This window comes from Sus scrofa, chromosome 15, assembly GCF_000003025.6.
Source record: "Sus scrofa isolate TJ Tabasco breed Duroc chromosome 15, Sscrofa11.1, whole genome shotgun sequence".
Taxonomy (NCBI): domain Eukaryota; kingdom Metazoa; phylum Chordata; class Mammalia; order Artiodactyla; family Suidae; genus Sus; species Sus scrofa.
The window spans coordinates 56,549,799-56,565,375 of NC_010457.5; the positions used below are offsets into that span (position 1 = coordinate 56,549,799).

The 15,577-nt window shown below is 41.5% G+C and overlaps 1 protein-coding gene across 5 annotated transcripts in view; it reads left to right on the forward strand.

Moving 5' to 3' along the window:
- The window catches only part of HERC2 (HECT and RLD domain containing E3 ubiquitin protein ligase 2), a 211,689-nt gene that overhangs the window by 111,682 nt on the left and 84,430 nt on the right, over nucleotides 1-15,577 (forward strand). For 4 of the 5 annotated variants that reach the window (XM_021075343.1, XM_021075344.1, XM_021075346.1 and 1 more), the window contains 14 exons: nucleotides 3-150; nucleotides 230-426; nucleotides 661-891; nucleotides 1,731-1,869; nucleotides 3,558-3,701; nucleotides 4,877-4,921; nucleotides 6,468-6,610; nucleotides 9,835-10,102; nucleotides 10,253-10,389; nucleotides 11,028-11,126; nucleotides 12,491-12,659; nucleotides 12,754-12,879; nucleotides 14,794-14,902; nucleotides 15,020-15,159. In XM_021075343.1, coding sequence (XP_020931002.1) covers nucleotides 3-150; nucleotides 230-426; nucleotides 661-891; nucleotides 1,731-1,869; nucleotides 3,558-3,701; nucleotides 4,877-4,921; nucleotides 6,468-6,610; nucleotides 9,835-10,102; nucleotides 10,253-10,389; nucleotides 11,028-11,126; nucleotides 12,491-12,659; nucleotides 12,754-12,879; nucleotides 14,794-14,902; nucleotides 15,020-15,159 — 2,095 coding nt within the window. The remainder of the gene's footprint in view (nucleotides 1-2; nucleotides 151-229; nucleotides 427-660; nucleotides 892-1,730; nucleotides 1,870-3,557; nucleotides 3,702-4,876; nucleotides 4,922-6,467; nucleotides 6,611-9,834; nucleotides 10,103-10,252; nucleotides 10,390-11,027; nucleotides 11,127-12,490; nucleotides 12,660-12,753; nucleotides 12,880-14,793; nucleotides 14,903-15,019; nucleotides 15,160-15,577) is intronic. The other variant, XM_021075345.1, reaches the window with a different exon arrangement.

Sequence of the window (15,577 nt, forward strand, 5' to 3'; positions counted from 1 at the left end):
AGATCTTAGCCGTACATCTGCTGCAAGCAGTACTTCCGTCATGGGACAAGGCGGAAAGGGCAAGGGACATGGAGTGCCTTGTGGAGAAGCTGTTTGATTTCCTGGGCAGCTTGCTCACCACCTGCTCTTCAGACGTCCCATTTCTCAGAGGTGGGCAGCTCTCCTCCTTGCTGGCATCCTGGACAAGTGAGCAGGGCCCCAGGTAGCTCCTTTTTCCTATTTCCTACAGAATCTACCCTGAGGAGGCGGAGGGCCCGCCCGCAGGCTTCTCTGACGGCCACGCACAGCAGCACGTTAGCAGAAGAGGTGGTGGCGCTGCTCCGCACACTGCACTCCTTGGGCCAGTGGAACGGACTCATAAACAAGTACATCAACTCGCAGCTCCACTCTGTCACCCGTAGCTCCACTGGGAAGCCAGCGGAGGGGGTGGGTACCACCCTGCCCTTTCAGGTCTGCTAAGTTTTCCCCTAGAGTCTTGATTTCACTGTCAAATTATCTTTTTAATTGCTGTGTGTTTTCAATGATATATTTTAAAATATTTTTTATTGGAGAAAATTATTGAGGAAAGTAATGTAACAATGAGTTTGACTTAGTTGTGAGTACTTAAGAGGCAGGCAGCTCCCTGGGCTCTCCTTTTCAAGCCTACTGTCTCTGCATTAGGCCCTGTTAGAAGACTACTTTCCTGATTCTGAGAACCCTGAGGTGGGGGGCCTCATGGCAGTCCTGGCTGTGATTGGAGGCATTGATGGTCGCTTGCGACTAGGGGGACAAGTCATGCATGATGAGTTTGGAGAAGGCACCGTGACTCGCATCACCCCGAAGGGCAAAATCACCGTGCAGTTCTCCGACATGCGGACCTGTCGCATTTGCCCACTGAATCAGCTGAAGCCAGTAGGTGAACTTGTCTTTGGCTACTAGGTAATAAGGTAAAGGGGTTTTATGTGAGAACCAGGAAGAACTTGATTCTTGCAGTTGATGACTGCCTTCTAGGAAGCTGTCCAACTTCAGGAAAACCATCTATCTTTCTTTCTTGGTTTGCATTCCACTCCTGTGGTTAATAGGGCCTATCTCATAGAGTCGTATAGCTAGTTCATGTGTCTTAGCTTCAAAAGACATGAAAGGTGTTTGCAATTTTGAGGGTCCTGTGTATAAGTTGGTTTTAGTTATTTTAAAATGTGAATTTGTGAAATTTATTTTTTGTTAAAACAACTCAACTATCAAAAAAACCTAAAAATGATTCCTTTAAAAAAGTCATTCTTCATGTACAGATGCTCAATAATTATATCAAGTGACATGACATATAGCAGCTCCTGTCATCTTAAATCTGTGAATTAGGGATCACAGGGAAAAGTGAGTGATTTATATGACTTTGCTGTAACTTAAGCGCAGTCTCATTGTATCTTTCAGTAAGATACTGTTTTGATTATTAAATATATGCATTTTGTATAAAATTTGAAATGTATAGAAAATACCTAAGAAGGTAATAACTACCACCTTGATGTAATTATGTTAATAAGTTGGTAAAGAAAAAATTAATTTGGTTTATACTTACTATACATGTAAGTCTTTATCTTGCCTGCAGTGTCATCTTTTAAAATTATTTTCAGATGTAAAAAGGCTTACAGATAACTATGGTATTTCAGAATTAAGATTCGTGTTTATGATAACTTTTAGAACATTTGTTTATTCCTACTGGACAAACTTTGAAGGTTGATGTGCTCCTTCTTCAGCTCCCTGCGGTGGCCTTCTCCGTCACCAACTTACCCTTCACGGAACCCATGCTCTCGGTCTGGGCTCAGTTGGTGAACCTTGCTGGAAGCAAACTGGAAAAGCACAAAATAAAGAAGTCATTTAAACAGGGTTTCACAGGTCAGTACATGTGTTTCATGATGAAATAGCTAGTGTTTGGACAAAGTCGTTTTGTCAGAGCACATTCTGTCACTGTTCAAGTCTTTGGCTTCATATGGATTGGCTGTTGGTTGAGTTAGGGTGGGTGTAGTGATGTGGGTATGTAATACAAAGAATGCTGCTGTGGTGGGCGTGGCACTTGAAGAACCCCAGGCCTTCCCACCTTCTGGTACCACAGTCTTAAGTATATGCCTCCTGAGAATCATCTCATGTCCTTTACCTCCCATTAATTACCTTTTTTTTTTTTTTAATTTGGTAATAAAAACATTTAAGATCTGCTCTCTTCTGGCTTTCAAAGTTGGGCCTTTTAAATCTATAGCTTGATATTTGCTGTCAGTTTTGGAACATTTTCCATTATTCAGTATTTCTTCAAGTATTATCTCTGCCCTATTTTCTCTTCATTTTTGGGACTCGTCTTTCTCCTATAGATCTTATCTGTGCTTATTCTGATCACACTTTTTGAAGAGGAGTCTGTTCTTTCTCCCTCCCTTTTTAACCCTTCTAGCCTAGTTGCCCTAAGGGAGCTTTGTTCCTAGCCTTGTCACAGCCATACCCAGCAGGGCCTGTGTGTTTAGAATTGCCTTGCTTGGTATCTGATGGTGGCCACCTGTCTAAGACCAAGATCACTCTGCTTAAACTCTTCCTTTGGTCTGGAATACTGTTCTCTTGATTTTCTTTACATTGCCCCTCACATGTTCTTTGAGAGTTCTTCTCTTTGACTATTCTTTATACCTTGGAAATCCTTCTGGTTTTATCCATAACTTCTGGCTCATTCTGCCCACTTTTCTTGAGTTTCCTCACCCATTTTTCTCCATTCCTATAACTGCTGCTGCAGCATTTATGATGATGACCACCTTTAACTCTGGATCTTCAGTTCACATCTCTGGCTGGAGGGCCAGATGCGTGAAAACCACAACATGTCCACAATTCAACTAATGTTGTCCCTTGGCCAGTATTTCCTGTCGCAGTGAATAAACCTGCTTGCCAGATATTCGAGCTTGGTGCCTCAGTGGCACCTCAGGCCCTTCCCATGTCCTCCTTTCCCACATGCCCAGGTCCCCATGCTGCCTTCATGGCCTCCAGCATGTCCTTTTTTGGAGTGTTGCTGCTGTGACTACAGTCGATTTCTCCTCGTGGTCTGCCTGTATCTTTGTGGCAGCTTCCCTGTTCTCTTCCTCAGTTGGCCCATATACATTCCTGCAGTTGTTTGATTAGATAAGATTCTGGGAGTGCCATAATCTCCATGAATTAAAGAGCCGTATGTTGTAAGTATCTGACAAAATTGTCTCCTAGGAGTCTTATGAAGATAAGATGAAAGTACTTCATTTGTGATGTAGGTAATCTGCAATTTGGAATTTTAGCAATTTGGGAAACATTTGATTATACTAGCAATAGCTAACATGGCTCTCACTGTGCTAAACCATCTAGTCCTTACCTCAACCCAAGGTGTTGCATGGGGAGCAGGAAAGAGGTAAAACCTGGGGCAGGTGGGGGATGCTTACCCATAGCTCTGGGAAAGGCAAGTCCTTCTTTGCCAATGGGCACAGGCAGCTGTGTCCCTTGGGAGTGCCTTCCCCTCAGCTGCACAGCTGCTGAGGCGAGAGCCCAGGCAGTGTGTGCCATTCCTGCACCATTCTTTTTCTCCACAGGACAAGTAGACCTGGACCTGCTGAGGAGCCAGCAGCTAAAGCTGTATATCCTAAAGGCCGGCCGTGCTCTGCTTTCCCACCAGGACCAACTCAGGCAGATTTTGTCTCAGCCAGCTGTTCAGGAGACTCCAGCTGCTCACACAGGTATCTTTGTAAAGAGCCCTAGATCAGTAAGAAAGGCAGATACTCCAATAGAAAACAGGCAAGGGACATGAACGGGTGATGCATCAAAGGGGAAATAGAGAGTTTCACATATAAGGAAGACATACAGCTTGATTAGCACTGACGCAAAGCAGTAGACAAAGCCTGAGGGGATTTGGTGGGGAGGGAGGGAAAGTGGTGCTTTGCTGCCTCACCATTTTAGATATGGCCCGAGGACCAGCAGTGTTAATGGCATACATTGAATATGTGGAAGGTGGACTCTTGGGCTGCACCCCAGACCTCAGAAATCAGGATCTACATCTTTAACAGGTGGTTCTTATACACCTAAAATGGCACTACTTTAACACTTTGCCAGTGGGGAATTTAAGTTGGTACAACCATCTAATGGGCATTTGAGGGAAATATATACATATACACATCTGTATCGGTATATCTATGGATTCCTGCAAGTTATCTTATGGGAATTTATCACATGAGAAGGCATGGAGATACATGTTTACAGATTTTCATTATGGCTTTTTTGTTGGTCTTGTTTTTGTGTTGAAAACTAGAGACTCCTAAATGCCCATTATTAGGTGGTGTACCCATGTGGTGAACTACCATGGCTGCATTCACAGTGATGGTACACACATATATACATCCACACACATATATATGTATGTATATGTTCATTGCTATGGAAACATGTAAATGATAAAGAAACACGTTGCTATGTATATCTGTAGATTTGCCATAGATTCATCTGCTTACCAAAATAGAGACAGTAGAATTTCAGCTGACTTTATTTTCTTCGTGCTTTTCTATATTACCTCAGTTATCTAGAATCAGCTCATATCACTTTGAATAGAAAAAAATCAAAGCTATGAAATCTTCTTTTTTTTTTTTTTTTCTTTTCATTTTTGGCTGCCCTGTGGCATATGGAACTCCCTTGCCACGGATCAGATCTGAGCCAGTCACGACCTAAGCCACTGGATCCTTAACCCACCGTGCCAGGCCAGGGATTGAACCCGCATCCCAGTGCTTTGAAGATGCCGCTGATCCCATTTTTCCATAGCAAGAACTCCTAAAATACTTTTTGGTTATCTACTGTTGAAAGACACTGTACTAAATATTATAGGGAACAAGATAGTCCTTGTTTATGATTTTTTACTCTCTAGGATCAGAGTGGGGAGAGAAAATGAACACAGATGACTCTATCCAAGGTATGGGCATGTGTGCTGTGAGATGTGTGAGTGCAGTTTCACAGGTGTCCTGGGGCTGCCTGCAGCAGAGGGCTGGAGAGGGCAGGCTCTGAAATGTGTGGCAGATCCTGAGAAGGCTCCATTCTGGGGGAGGAGGCAGTTAGGAGCACAAGCATAAGCACTGAGTATCTGGGTAGTGAGCTTTTGCAAAGGGCCCAGGGCTTATCGGTGATCATGGGGCTAAAGCTGGAGAGGCCAGTTGAAGTCACTGATAGAGTGCTCTGGCTGTCAGTATGAAACATAAGGCTGGCAGGGCTCTGCATGATAAGGATTGATATTTAAGATGGTAAATATGCAAGTGAGGTATAGGAGTATTTGAAATAGTGAGATCATAGAGAGAGGGAAATTGTGTCAAGTGATGAAATGTCTTCCAAAGGAAGGCGTGGAAAATGGAAAGAAGGTTCCAGTAGACACTGTACTAAGAGTAGTCTCATACATAACTTTTTGGAAAACAAGTGGAAAGTCAAAGATGGCTCATGTTTCCAGCTTGAGTTAGAGGGTGGATGGTGAGGGGTGCTGTTGGCAAAAATTAGAAAGTCTAGTGGAGTTTGGAATGTTTTGTTTCTTAGACTTAAGAGGGCATTACGAATTGAATTGTAGCATTCTGAATATGAGCCAAATCTAATGAAAGTACAGATTCTTTCTGTATTGGACATTAGGGTCATTGGAGATAATCCACAGTGTAGAAGATCAGGAAACAGAAGCCCAGGGACCTGGCGTGGCTGTTCTGTGGTCACCCCAAGAAGGAGCTGTGGCAGTGCTGAATCAGGGTTACCATCTCACACTTCGGGCAGAACAAGGGCTCCAGATGGAGCTGTCTAGAAGTAGGCTTGAAAACCCAGCACAGCCATCTGTTTTATGAAGTTTTGTAGGACCTGCCTTTTTACATGTCATCTGTGACCACTTTCACACTTCACTGGAGGAGTTGAGTAACTGTGCCAGACCCTGTGGTCAGTAAGCTTAAGCTCTTTACTCTCTGGCACATCAAGAAGATTTATAGCCCTTGGTCTGGAGGATTAGTTGAAACTGTAACCAAACCTGGCTATCAGTGGGCCATGGGGTGAACAAGAAGTGTCAAATACCTCACCTGAGGGTGCTCAGATTAAAACAGAAGACATCATCCCCACAACATGATGTATTTGGAATCATTGTCAGTTTGTGGTCTGAACAAGCATTAAAAGAAAAGCCAGGCCTGGAGATACAAGCTTGGGAGTTTCATAGAAGGGTTTCTGGAGTGACGAGTGTGCACTAAGACAGGGAAGGCTAAGAACTGAACCGAGGGCAGGAATCCAGGAGTAGCTTTTGTTGGCTCTAAAGAGACAGACAAACTAGAGAAGGACAGGGGCCAAAAATTTAGCAGGGAGTGGAAAAAAGCCTTGAAGATTTTAGTTGTCTAATGCTTTATGAGGTAGGGATCATATCTGGTTTAACATGCTCAATGCACCATCTTTAATAGGAAGGAGATGTTTATGGTTGCAAATACAGTGTCATCTGTTTTTAAATTTAGATGATGGAGCAGCTGCATCCCCTGACCTTGGGGACATGTCTCCTGAAGGGCCACAGCCCCCAATGATCCTCTTGCAGCAGTTACTCGCCTCAGCCACCCAGCCGTCTCCAGTGAAGGCCATATTTGACAAACAGGAGCTTGAGGTACAGTCAGTAGCCTTGGCAATTTTAATCCGGTACACTAGATTATGAACAACTTTTTTCTGGAGATGTATTTTCTTAAGGATATAAGCTGAATTTTAAATGATATGCCAAAGTAATTCCCATGACTGGGTAGGTTTTAACCATGTTTGTCATGAAACATTACAGTGCTAGGTAGAGAATGAATGAAGTTAAATTTGAATCTGACTTTGAATTTCTGTGAATTATTTGTAAAAATTAATGGGATTCAGCATTTGTTAATACTCAACTATTCATGGAGGAATCTTTTCCCAGGAAAAATTGTTATTGAAAGAGCCCCTTGAGACCTGGGAATATGGCACATGCCTGTTTGTTTCACTAATGCCGTGACCTTTCCTGAGCATGCTCTGTTGCTGCCAGGCTCTCAGCCAGCACCTCTTTTGGAGTGTGTGTGCATACCTGGGGGCTGGGCTGTGGCTTGTTGCCTCAGAGGAGACTACATCTGACCAGCTCTAAGCACGATGGGAACATTCATGGCCGGCCACCTGAAAGACTAGATATTTTTAAAAACCCTTCTTGTTCTGTAGTACATCAAAAATTCTGGACAGAATAATGAAGACACAAACAAAATCTTGAGTGCTCAGTTGGGAAGGCTGAAAATACTGTAGTAGAAATCCGCAGAGACCAAGACCCAGTGGGAAGCCAGGACCCAGCGTGAGCTGAGAAACTGGTTGGGTGAAGGGAGAAGGTGGAGATACAGCTCAGGAGGAGGAATGGGGTGGGCCTCTGACCTGGCCTGACCACTTGCTACTCATTAGGTGTGAAAATCCAAGATGAGAGATCAGGTTAAAGTTGCTACAAGGCTGTGTTGGCAGTCACCTGTCAGATTAAAACAGGATATGAGCAATGAAGAGGGTGTTGAACAGATGCAGTCCAGAGTCATGCTGGGAGGAAACAAGGAGACTTAGAGTTGTCCTTCGAGAATTGGGGAGGGTGTTGTACCAGAGGGAGAGCTGCCATTGTTTTAACTCCATTGATTCGGAGGGAAGTTCAGCCAGTGTTCTTACTGTTCTGTTTGAAATGTCTCTTTCTCATCTGTGTTTAATATTTTCTGTTTCTCTTTTGTTTTCTGCAGTTTGACTAAGATGCGCCTGTAGTGTATGTGGTTTTTTCCCCTCTATTCTCCTTGACGTTTGCTTAAGTTACTTATATCTCTGGCTTGATTTTTTTTTTTTTTTGTCTTCCACCAAATTTGGCTATTTTCGATTGTGATTTTTTTTTTCCTGTCCTGTTCTTTTTTTTCTTTTCTAAGATTACCACTGTAGTCTGTAAGATTATTAGTGAGTTTTTGTTTACATTTAACTCTCTTGGTTAATCAGGTCAATCAGGTTACCTGTACTGATGTGTTTTACAGGTTAGGGTTTGGTGCTTTATTGGGTCTCATCTACTGTAAACCATCCAAGAAATTGTTTATTTTATATTTTGAGATCTCACATTTTCATTTGGTTCTTATTTTATAGTTTTATAGTTCTCCTGACAGTTCCCATTTCTTCATCCTTCATATTTGTCTTTTATTATACATTTATAATAGAAACATACATTTTTATTAATATGTTAATGTTTTATACATTTAAAACATATTTATTATTGTTATGTTAAATCTCTTATTTGATCATTCTAACACCCTGGCCACTTGTTGATTTGCTTCTGTTGGCAGTTTCTCTCCTGATTATACATTCATTTGTTCTACTTCTTCATATACCTGTAAAATTTTATTCTATTCTGGATGTTTTGGGTATTACGCTGTATGGGCTCTGGGTTCTGTCACCTTCCTCTGGAGAATGGGGAATTTTACTTTTGCAGATGGTGCAGTACCTGGTAGTCTTCCTCAATCCTAAAGAGGCTTGGTTTCTAGACTTTTTGGTGGTGGTTTATTTTTGTGTTGCCCTTAGTCCTGGTTTGTGGTCCTTAATTCTATAGGATTTAGAGTCTCTTCTGAGGTTTCAGTGGAAACCTTTACATCTTGAGCAGCATGCTGGAACTTGGTTGGGCTGAATGTCATATTGTCTCCCTAGCACTGGGCCTTCCATCATGTCCTTTCAGCTGGTTCTTCAGTCTCAGTTTTGCAGTCAGCCAAGGATTCGAGGGTAGACTGCATGTGCATTTTGTGGTTCTCCTGTACCTCTGCTTACTCTGGCAGGCTTCTGGTGCAGTCCAGTAACACTCACCCATCAGCAACTTGTCTGCTGGCTTCCCATGTGGTCAAGGTCGCACCCATTCCTGTTTTCTCTAAGGCCTTCAAACAGTTCTTTAAGATATTTTGTCCAGAATTCATAATTGTTTTCAGCATAGGCTTAGTTCAGCCCCTCTCGGTTACCAGAATCAGAACTCCTAGCTTGGTCTGGTTCTGAGTTGTAAGCTTTTAGGATGAAACCTATCACTTCTGAGTTATTCAGACTTCATAGCAAAACCCTAGGTTTTTGACACTTCCTAAGCACTGGAAATCTCAATAGTGTCTTCTGTTTCTTCCTAATTCCTTCAGTTTTTAAAAAAAGCAAGTCTTGGCACCATGAGAACAACTGAAGAGGAGTGGCCGAGAGTTCCAAGTGGGCGAGGGAAGGGCTCCCTGTACTGGGAGGCAGGCACTGCTCAGCTGCAGACCACAGTGATTTTGCACATAGTCACTGATTCATTGCCAATTTGCTAATTTATTTCCCAATATTCTTTATTTCCCTCTTTTTAAAAAATACAGTATTTAACTTCACAATGGTTCTTCTACCCTCGAATAGGTAGGAGTTGATTTCATGGCATGTGAGAAGGTCCTGTGCCATCTCTGACCTGTCATATGGAGACACGAGAGCAGGAGACTGTGGGCACTGCCTGGTCATGGGGAAGGGTTGTGGGGGGTCCCTTTCTCTCACCCCACTGAGTTCACTCACTCACCTTGTTGCTCATGCAGAGCTCGAGGCCACTGTGAAATTTCTTTAATGGACATTGATAATTGGCTAATTCACTGGGTAGACCAGCTCTGTGTGAGTTATTTGATCATCAGAACTTCCCTCTGCATTAAACTGTAAAAATTGTCTTTGTTGTTTTCGGCATATATTCATTTAAAAGTGCACATGTAGGCCCGGGTTTACTATAGTTCTACACTGCAGTCTATGTAGTAGTAATCCCTAGTTTCCATTTTCCCAGGCTTCTTAGTCCATTGACTTACAAGTCCCCTGGCTCCACTCTCATTTGCCTAGGCTGCTGCATTGGCAGTGTGTCAGTATTTGGCCGTGGAGTCCACTCACCCATCAAGCCCATTGTTTGAAGATTGCAGCTCCAGTGAGGCCACAACACCTGTCCCCATGCAGCATGTTCGTCCCGTCAGAGCAAAGAAGCACAAGCAGCCGCCTGGTCCTGCTCTGCCTATTGTGGTTCAGCTCATGGAAATGGGATTTCCTCGGAGGAACATAGAGTTTGCTCTGAAGTCACTCACTGGCACCTCAGGGAATGCTGCTGGCTTGCCAGGTACTGTGTTGTCCCTGTGGGTATTTTTGATTTAAGGCACCACCCATTTATTTTTAGGCTTCCCTTGAAATGCTCACGTTTGAGGCCGAGGCCCTTTGGGCAGGCAGCACTGTGGTCCTCATTGGTTGTGCTGGATGTGCTTGCTCCTAGGCGTGGAGGCCTTGGTTGGGTGGCTGCTGGACCATGCTGACGTGCAGGTCACAGATCTCTCGGATGCAGACACAGGGTCTGAGGAGTGTTCAGATGAGGAAGTAGTAGAGGATGTGGACGACACGGCCTACGCTATGGTCAGTGCCCCTCTCTTGTCCCTCTGTCCTGAGCTCTGGTTTCCTCCATGCCACTCCATTTGGCCTCTCTGTGGTTCTGCTGGCACATGGCCAAATTACTAAGTACTGCCTGGGTTTTCTGTACCTTAATTACTTTTAGCTTTAAAACAGACCCTTGTTCCAACATCTAATGATGTTGAATAGCTGTTAGAGGAGATCTTGTTTTTAAAAATCATTAGTTGGGAGTTCCCTGGTGGCTCAGTGGGTTAAGGATCCTGCCTTGTCACTGCTGTGGCTCAGGTCACTGCTCTGGCGTAGGTTTGATCCCTGGCCCTGGAACTTCCACATGTCATGGATGCAGCCACCAAAAAAAAAAAAAAGAAAAGAAAAATCAGTATTTATGTAACGCATTGACTTCTGATTTGAGTAAGTTGTTTCAGGGGATTAATTTGAAAATGCCTCAGAAATTTTCTATATTTTCAGCTTTTGAGACTAATTCTGCTTACTATGCCGTTGCTATTATTCTTTTTAAAATGAATTTTATAGTGGAAATATAGTATAATATTTCATACTTTTTTAATATAGATTTCACATATTTATTTCTTCTTAAGTAGGTTTAACTGGTTCACCTTTTAAAAAAATATATTTATCTCTTGTAGTCTACTGGTGCTGTTGTAACAGAGAGCCAGACTTACAAAAAACGAGCTGATTTCTTGAGTAATGATGATTATGCTGTGTACGTGAGGGAGAATATTCAGGTGAGTAATTGCCATAGGCTGGAGCTTTGCTTAGGTTTTCATTCAGAAACTGTTGCATCTCACAAAGTCAGACCTGACAAGGGGGAGGGCATAGCACCCAGCAGGGAGGCCACTGGGGCTAGGGCAGAGGACAGAGGAACAGAAGATCAGCAAGGGGCCAGAGCTAGAGAGCAGAAGGTGGCTTGTTCACAGGGTTGTGGCACACAGAGGTGTTTCCCAGTCACCTCCACTTGGACACTTTTACCATCTCCTTTTGCTTTTTTTTTTTAATTATTATCTCACTGCCATCTGATTTTAAAAATTTAGATATGCTTTTTATGTTTTAATTCTTTTGTTCTAGGTAGTATAGTTCAGAGAAAATCCCAACATAATGACATTACTGATACCTAACATGACCTAACAAGATAAACAAGAATTCCCTGTCATCTCATATCTAATGCTTGCTCAGATTTTCCCAATTTTTTCAAAAATGGCTTCTTACAGTAATTTTGAAGAAGGTGGATACAAACAAGATCTCATACCTTATACTTGGGTGTCTTTTTAACCTAGAATAGTCTCTCTCCTTCCTTTTTTTTCCTTTTCATGCCATTTATTTTGGCTAAAACTACATTGGTCCATGTCGTCCTCCCTCTTCTGCATTTCCTGTAAAGTTGGAGAAATGGAGAAGAATTGGACTCAGGAACTGGACTCATCTTAGGAAGGAGTATATCATGTGGCCCAACATGCAACATCCCTTGTCATCTATTAATTGCCCATCTTGGTGCTTCAGGAGTATTACTGTTATCTTCTAAACCCTTCAAGAACGGTCACACAATTCTGACTTTGTTATTCCTTCCAAATTTATTAGCTGGACTTCTGTTTGTTGAAGAAAACTTTTTTATCAACTCTTGTCACTATAATATATTGTGTATAGGAAAGGCAGAATCAATGGTTGATTTCTGTTCACTTGCATTATCAATTTTCAGAATGGTGAATGGGTGCCCTGGTAGTTATAGAGATGACCAAGAACCTTTGTTTTGCTTATTATCATTATGGTGAATTTGTTGACTGTTATGGATTTGATGTGTTTCAGGTAATTTTGCTCTTGCGTAGTTTGTTCATTTGAGGGAACCCGTTGGTCTTTGCTAGTTCCCTTGCTTAATGACGCAAGTTGATTCAAATTCATCTTGTATATTTTCTGCCTCAGACATTGAGCCAGACAGTTTTCCAAAGAGCTCTGGTTCCATTTAGTGTAAAATGACTTTTGATAGCACACTAGGTGCTAGATGAAATCCTTTGTTAGAAGTAGAATAATGCTACTTAATTAACAATCGATCATTTCATCTGTACACTGAACTAGATTTTTAACTTAATTTTAATTTCAGGTGGGAATGATGGTTAGATGCTGTCGAACATATGAGGAAGTGTGTGAGGGAGATGTGGGCAAAGTAATCAAACTGGATAGAGATGGATTACATGACCTCAATGTGCAGTGTGATTGGCAACAGAAAGGAGGCACTTACTGGGTTAGGTATATTCATGTGGAACTTATAGGTGAGAACATTAAGTTCTTTTGCATTTCTTAATTAGATTCAGAGTTCCCACATATGAATGCTAATTATAGTTCAATTTTTACCGGAATCTTTAGGCTATCCTCCACCAAGTTCTCCTTCTCACATCAAGATTGGTGATAAAGTTCGAGTCAAAGCCTCAGTCACCACACCGAAATACAAATGGGGATCTGTGACTCATCAAAGTGTGGGGGTCGTGAAAGGTACTGTTATCTAGGCAAAAAAATTAATGTAAACTTTCTTTTCTTTCACATTTAAGGGCAAGAAAAACAAGTGTAAAGCAAGCCTTAGGATATATAAATAGTGTTCTTTCGCTAGTCAGTGCCCTCCAGGCCAGGAGCACACCTGTTGTTGAACAGAGTCATGTGTGCTAACTCACTGCAACTTGAGAGGATGCATACCCTGGAAAGGAGATTTCTCTATAAGTGGGTGTAACAAAGAGCAGTAATGTTTGCATTGGGTATTTCAGAGAGGGTTCAAGGAATTGGGATAATTCTAAGAGTGGATATCTTTTGTTTGTTTTTACTCAATGAATTTTATTGCATTTATAGTTGTACTACGATCATCACAACCCAATTTTATAGAATTTCCATCCCAAACCCCCAGAGCATCCCCCCCACCTCCCACCTTGTCTCATTTGGATACCAACATCATATCCTATCACTTACATGAGAGTGGGTACCTTAAAAAATATTGTTTAGAAGGAAGGAATAATGGACTCACATGATGAGGCTATAATTGGCAAGGAGTAGTTTTTCATACCAGCCAGCATGGGTTTGCGGTTTGGATTAGATTGAACATTGACCAGACGTGGTAAAGAGAGGTTTTAGTTTTGCCTCAATCTGTCATAGTCCTAGGGTAGCCTTGTCTCATGTTGGAGTGCTGTAAACTTGGTCTGTCAGTCCTTCTGCCAAATGGCTAGTTCCTTCGATGTTTTTTTTCCTCTCTTTTTTTAATAAGACTTTAGGACTGAATTTAATAAATGGAAATGTGCAAGTGATGAGAGTTAAGAACTGGAAACAAAATGCTCTTTGGTTTATATTTAATGTGATATTCTTGAGATTTCAAATCAAACACATGGCATACTTTAAAAGGTACACTGTAGCCATTTTAACAATAGTGTGAGAGATGATTAAATGTAGGTGTGCTTTTATTTTATCTTTAAACTCTTTCAGTGCCATTTTTGCTTTGTTTTGTCTTCTTTCAGCCACATAGAAAATTCTCTTAGATTAGAAATGGCCGCAATGGTGGTGCTTCCACAGTGGATTGGGGTGTTAGTGTTTTCTTAAGTTACTTAAAAACAAACGGCTTATTAAACATTTTACTTGAGTTTAACAGTTTTCTTAAGAGATTCTTAAAAGCTTTACAATTTAAAACAAAGATAAATTTTTAAAATAATTAACTTGGTTTAGAAGTTAATGTTTTGAGCATCTTTCACCAAAGTGCAAGAGGTGTCGTAACGTTATTAATGTGATTTTTATTCCCTAAGATTTTTTTTTTTTTTTCTTTTTACGGCCACACCTGTGGCATATGGAAGTTCCTGGGCCAGGGGTAGAATCGGAGCTGCAGCTGAGGCCTACCTCCAGCCACAGCAACAACTGGATCTGAGCCGCATCTGTGACCTACACTGAAGCTTGTGGAAACACTCCATCCTTAACCCACTGAGAGAGGCCAGAAATTGAACCCACATCCTCATGAAAACGGTGTCAGGGCCTTAACCTGCTGAGCCACGATGGAAACTTCTCCTTGGAGTTTTTGCTTGGTTTAATTAAAAACAAACAAGGAAACCTTCTTATTGTGGAAATTTTCAAACATCCGCAAAAGAAGAGAATGTGGTATAATGAACTTCTGTGTATCCACCTGGCTTTAACAGCTGTCCACTATTGGCCACAGTTGTTCATTCATGATCCCCTCCCTCCATTACTTTGAAGTTAATCCCTGATTGTCATCATATGTTAGTTCATCTGTATCTTAGTATGTCTCCCTCAAAGAGGAGTACTCTTTATAAAATATAAATGACTGTAATATACTATCACTTGACTAGTTATAGATTTAATTCTAATTTTAGGTTTATACTGGTGACACAGATGTTTCAGACGATTTCTGTTCTGTCCTAGCTTTCAGTGCCAATGGAAAAGATGTTATTGTCGACTTTCCCCAGCAGTCGCACTGGACTGGGCTGTTATCAGAAATGGAGTTGGTACCCAGTGTTCATCCTGGTGTTACGTGAGTTTTTATTTTTATATTGCTAGATTTGTTTGGGAGAAATGGTTTTCTTTGGAAATAAATTTAATAAATGACCATATCTCTTTCTTTTCAACTCAACTGCTGTTTTAAAAATAGGTGCGATGGCTGTCAGATGTTTCCTATCAATGGATCTAGATTCAAATGCAGAAACTGTGATGACTTTGATTTTTGTGAAACATGTTTCAAAACCAGAAAACATAATGCAAGGCATACATTTGGCAGAATAAATGAACCAGGTATAGTAGAATGGTTATTTTCTCTTTCTTCAAACTACTATTAATGAGATAATTATTGTTGAAAAAAATGTACTTAGTTTGCTCTTTAAAGTTCATACTTATGTGGTGAGCAGTGTGCTGGGTGCACAGTGAAACAGGGAAGATGGTCCTAACCAACTGAGGAACTGCAGTTTGTTTTTTCAAGTGATGCGTGGTCACTAGAACTAGAGTGACAGGATTTGTTTGCTGATATTTCCGTAAAGAAGAGCACAAGAATCTTATGAGACTAGTAAATGTTTTGGTGGGTAGGATGTGGAATTGGTTAGATGGAGAGTGAGTCTTTTTGATTGTCTTTTAGTATATATTTTTATCATAGCACAATATGTGTACTTTCAAGTGTACAGTTAAGGGCATATTCTACACTTTCACCACTATGTAT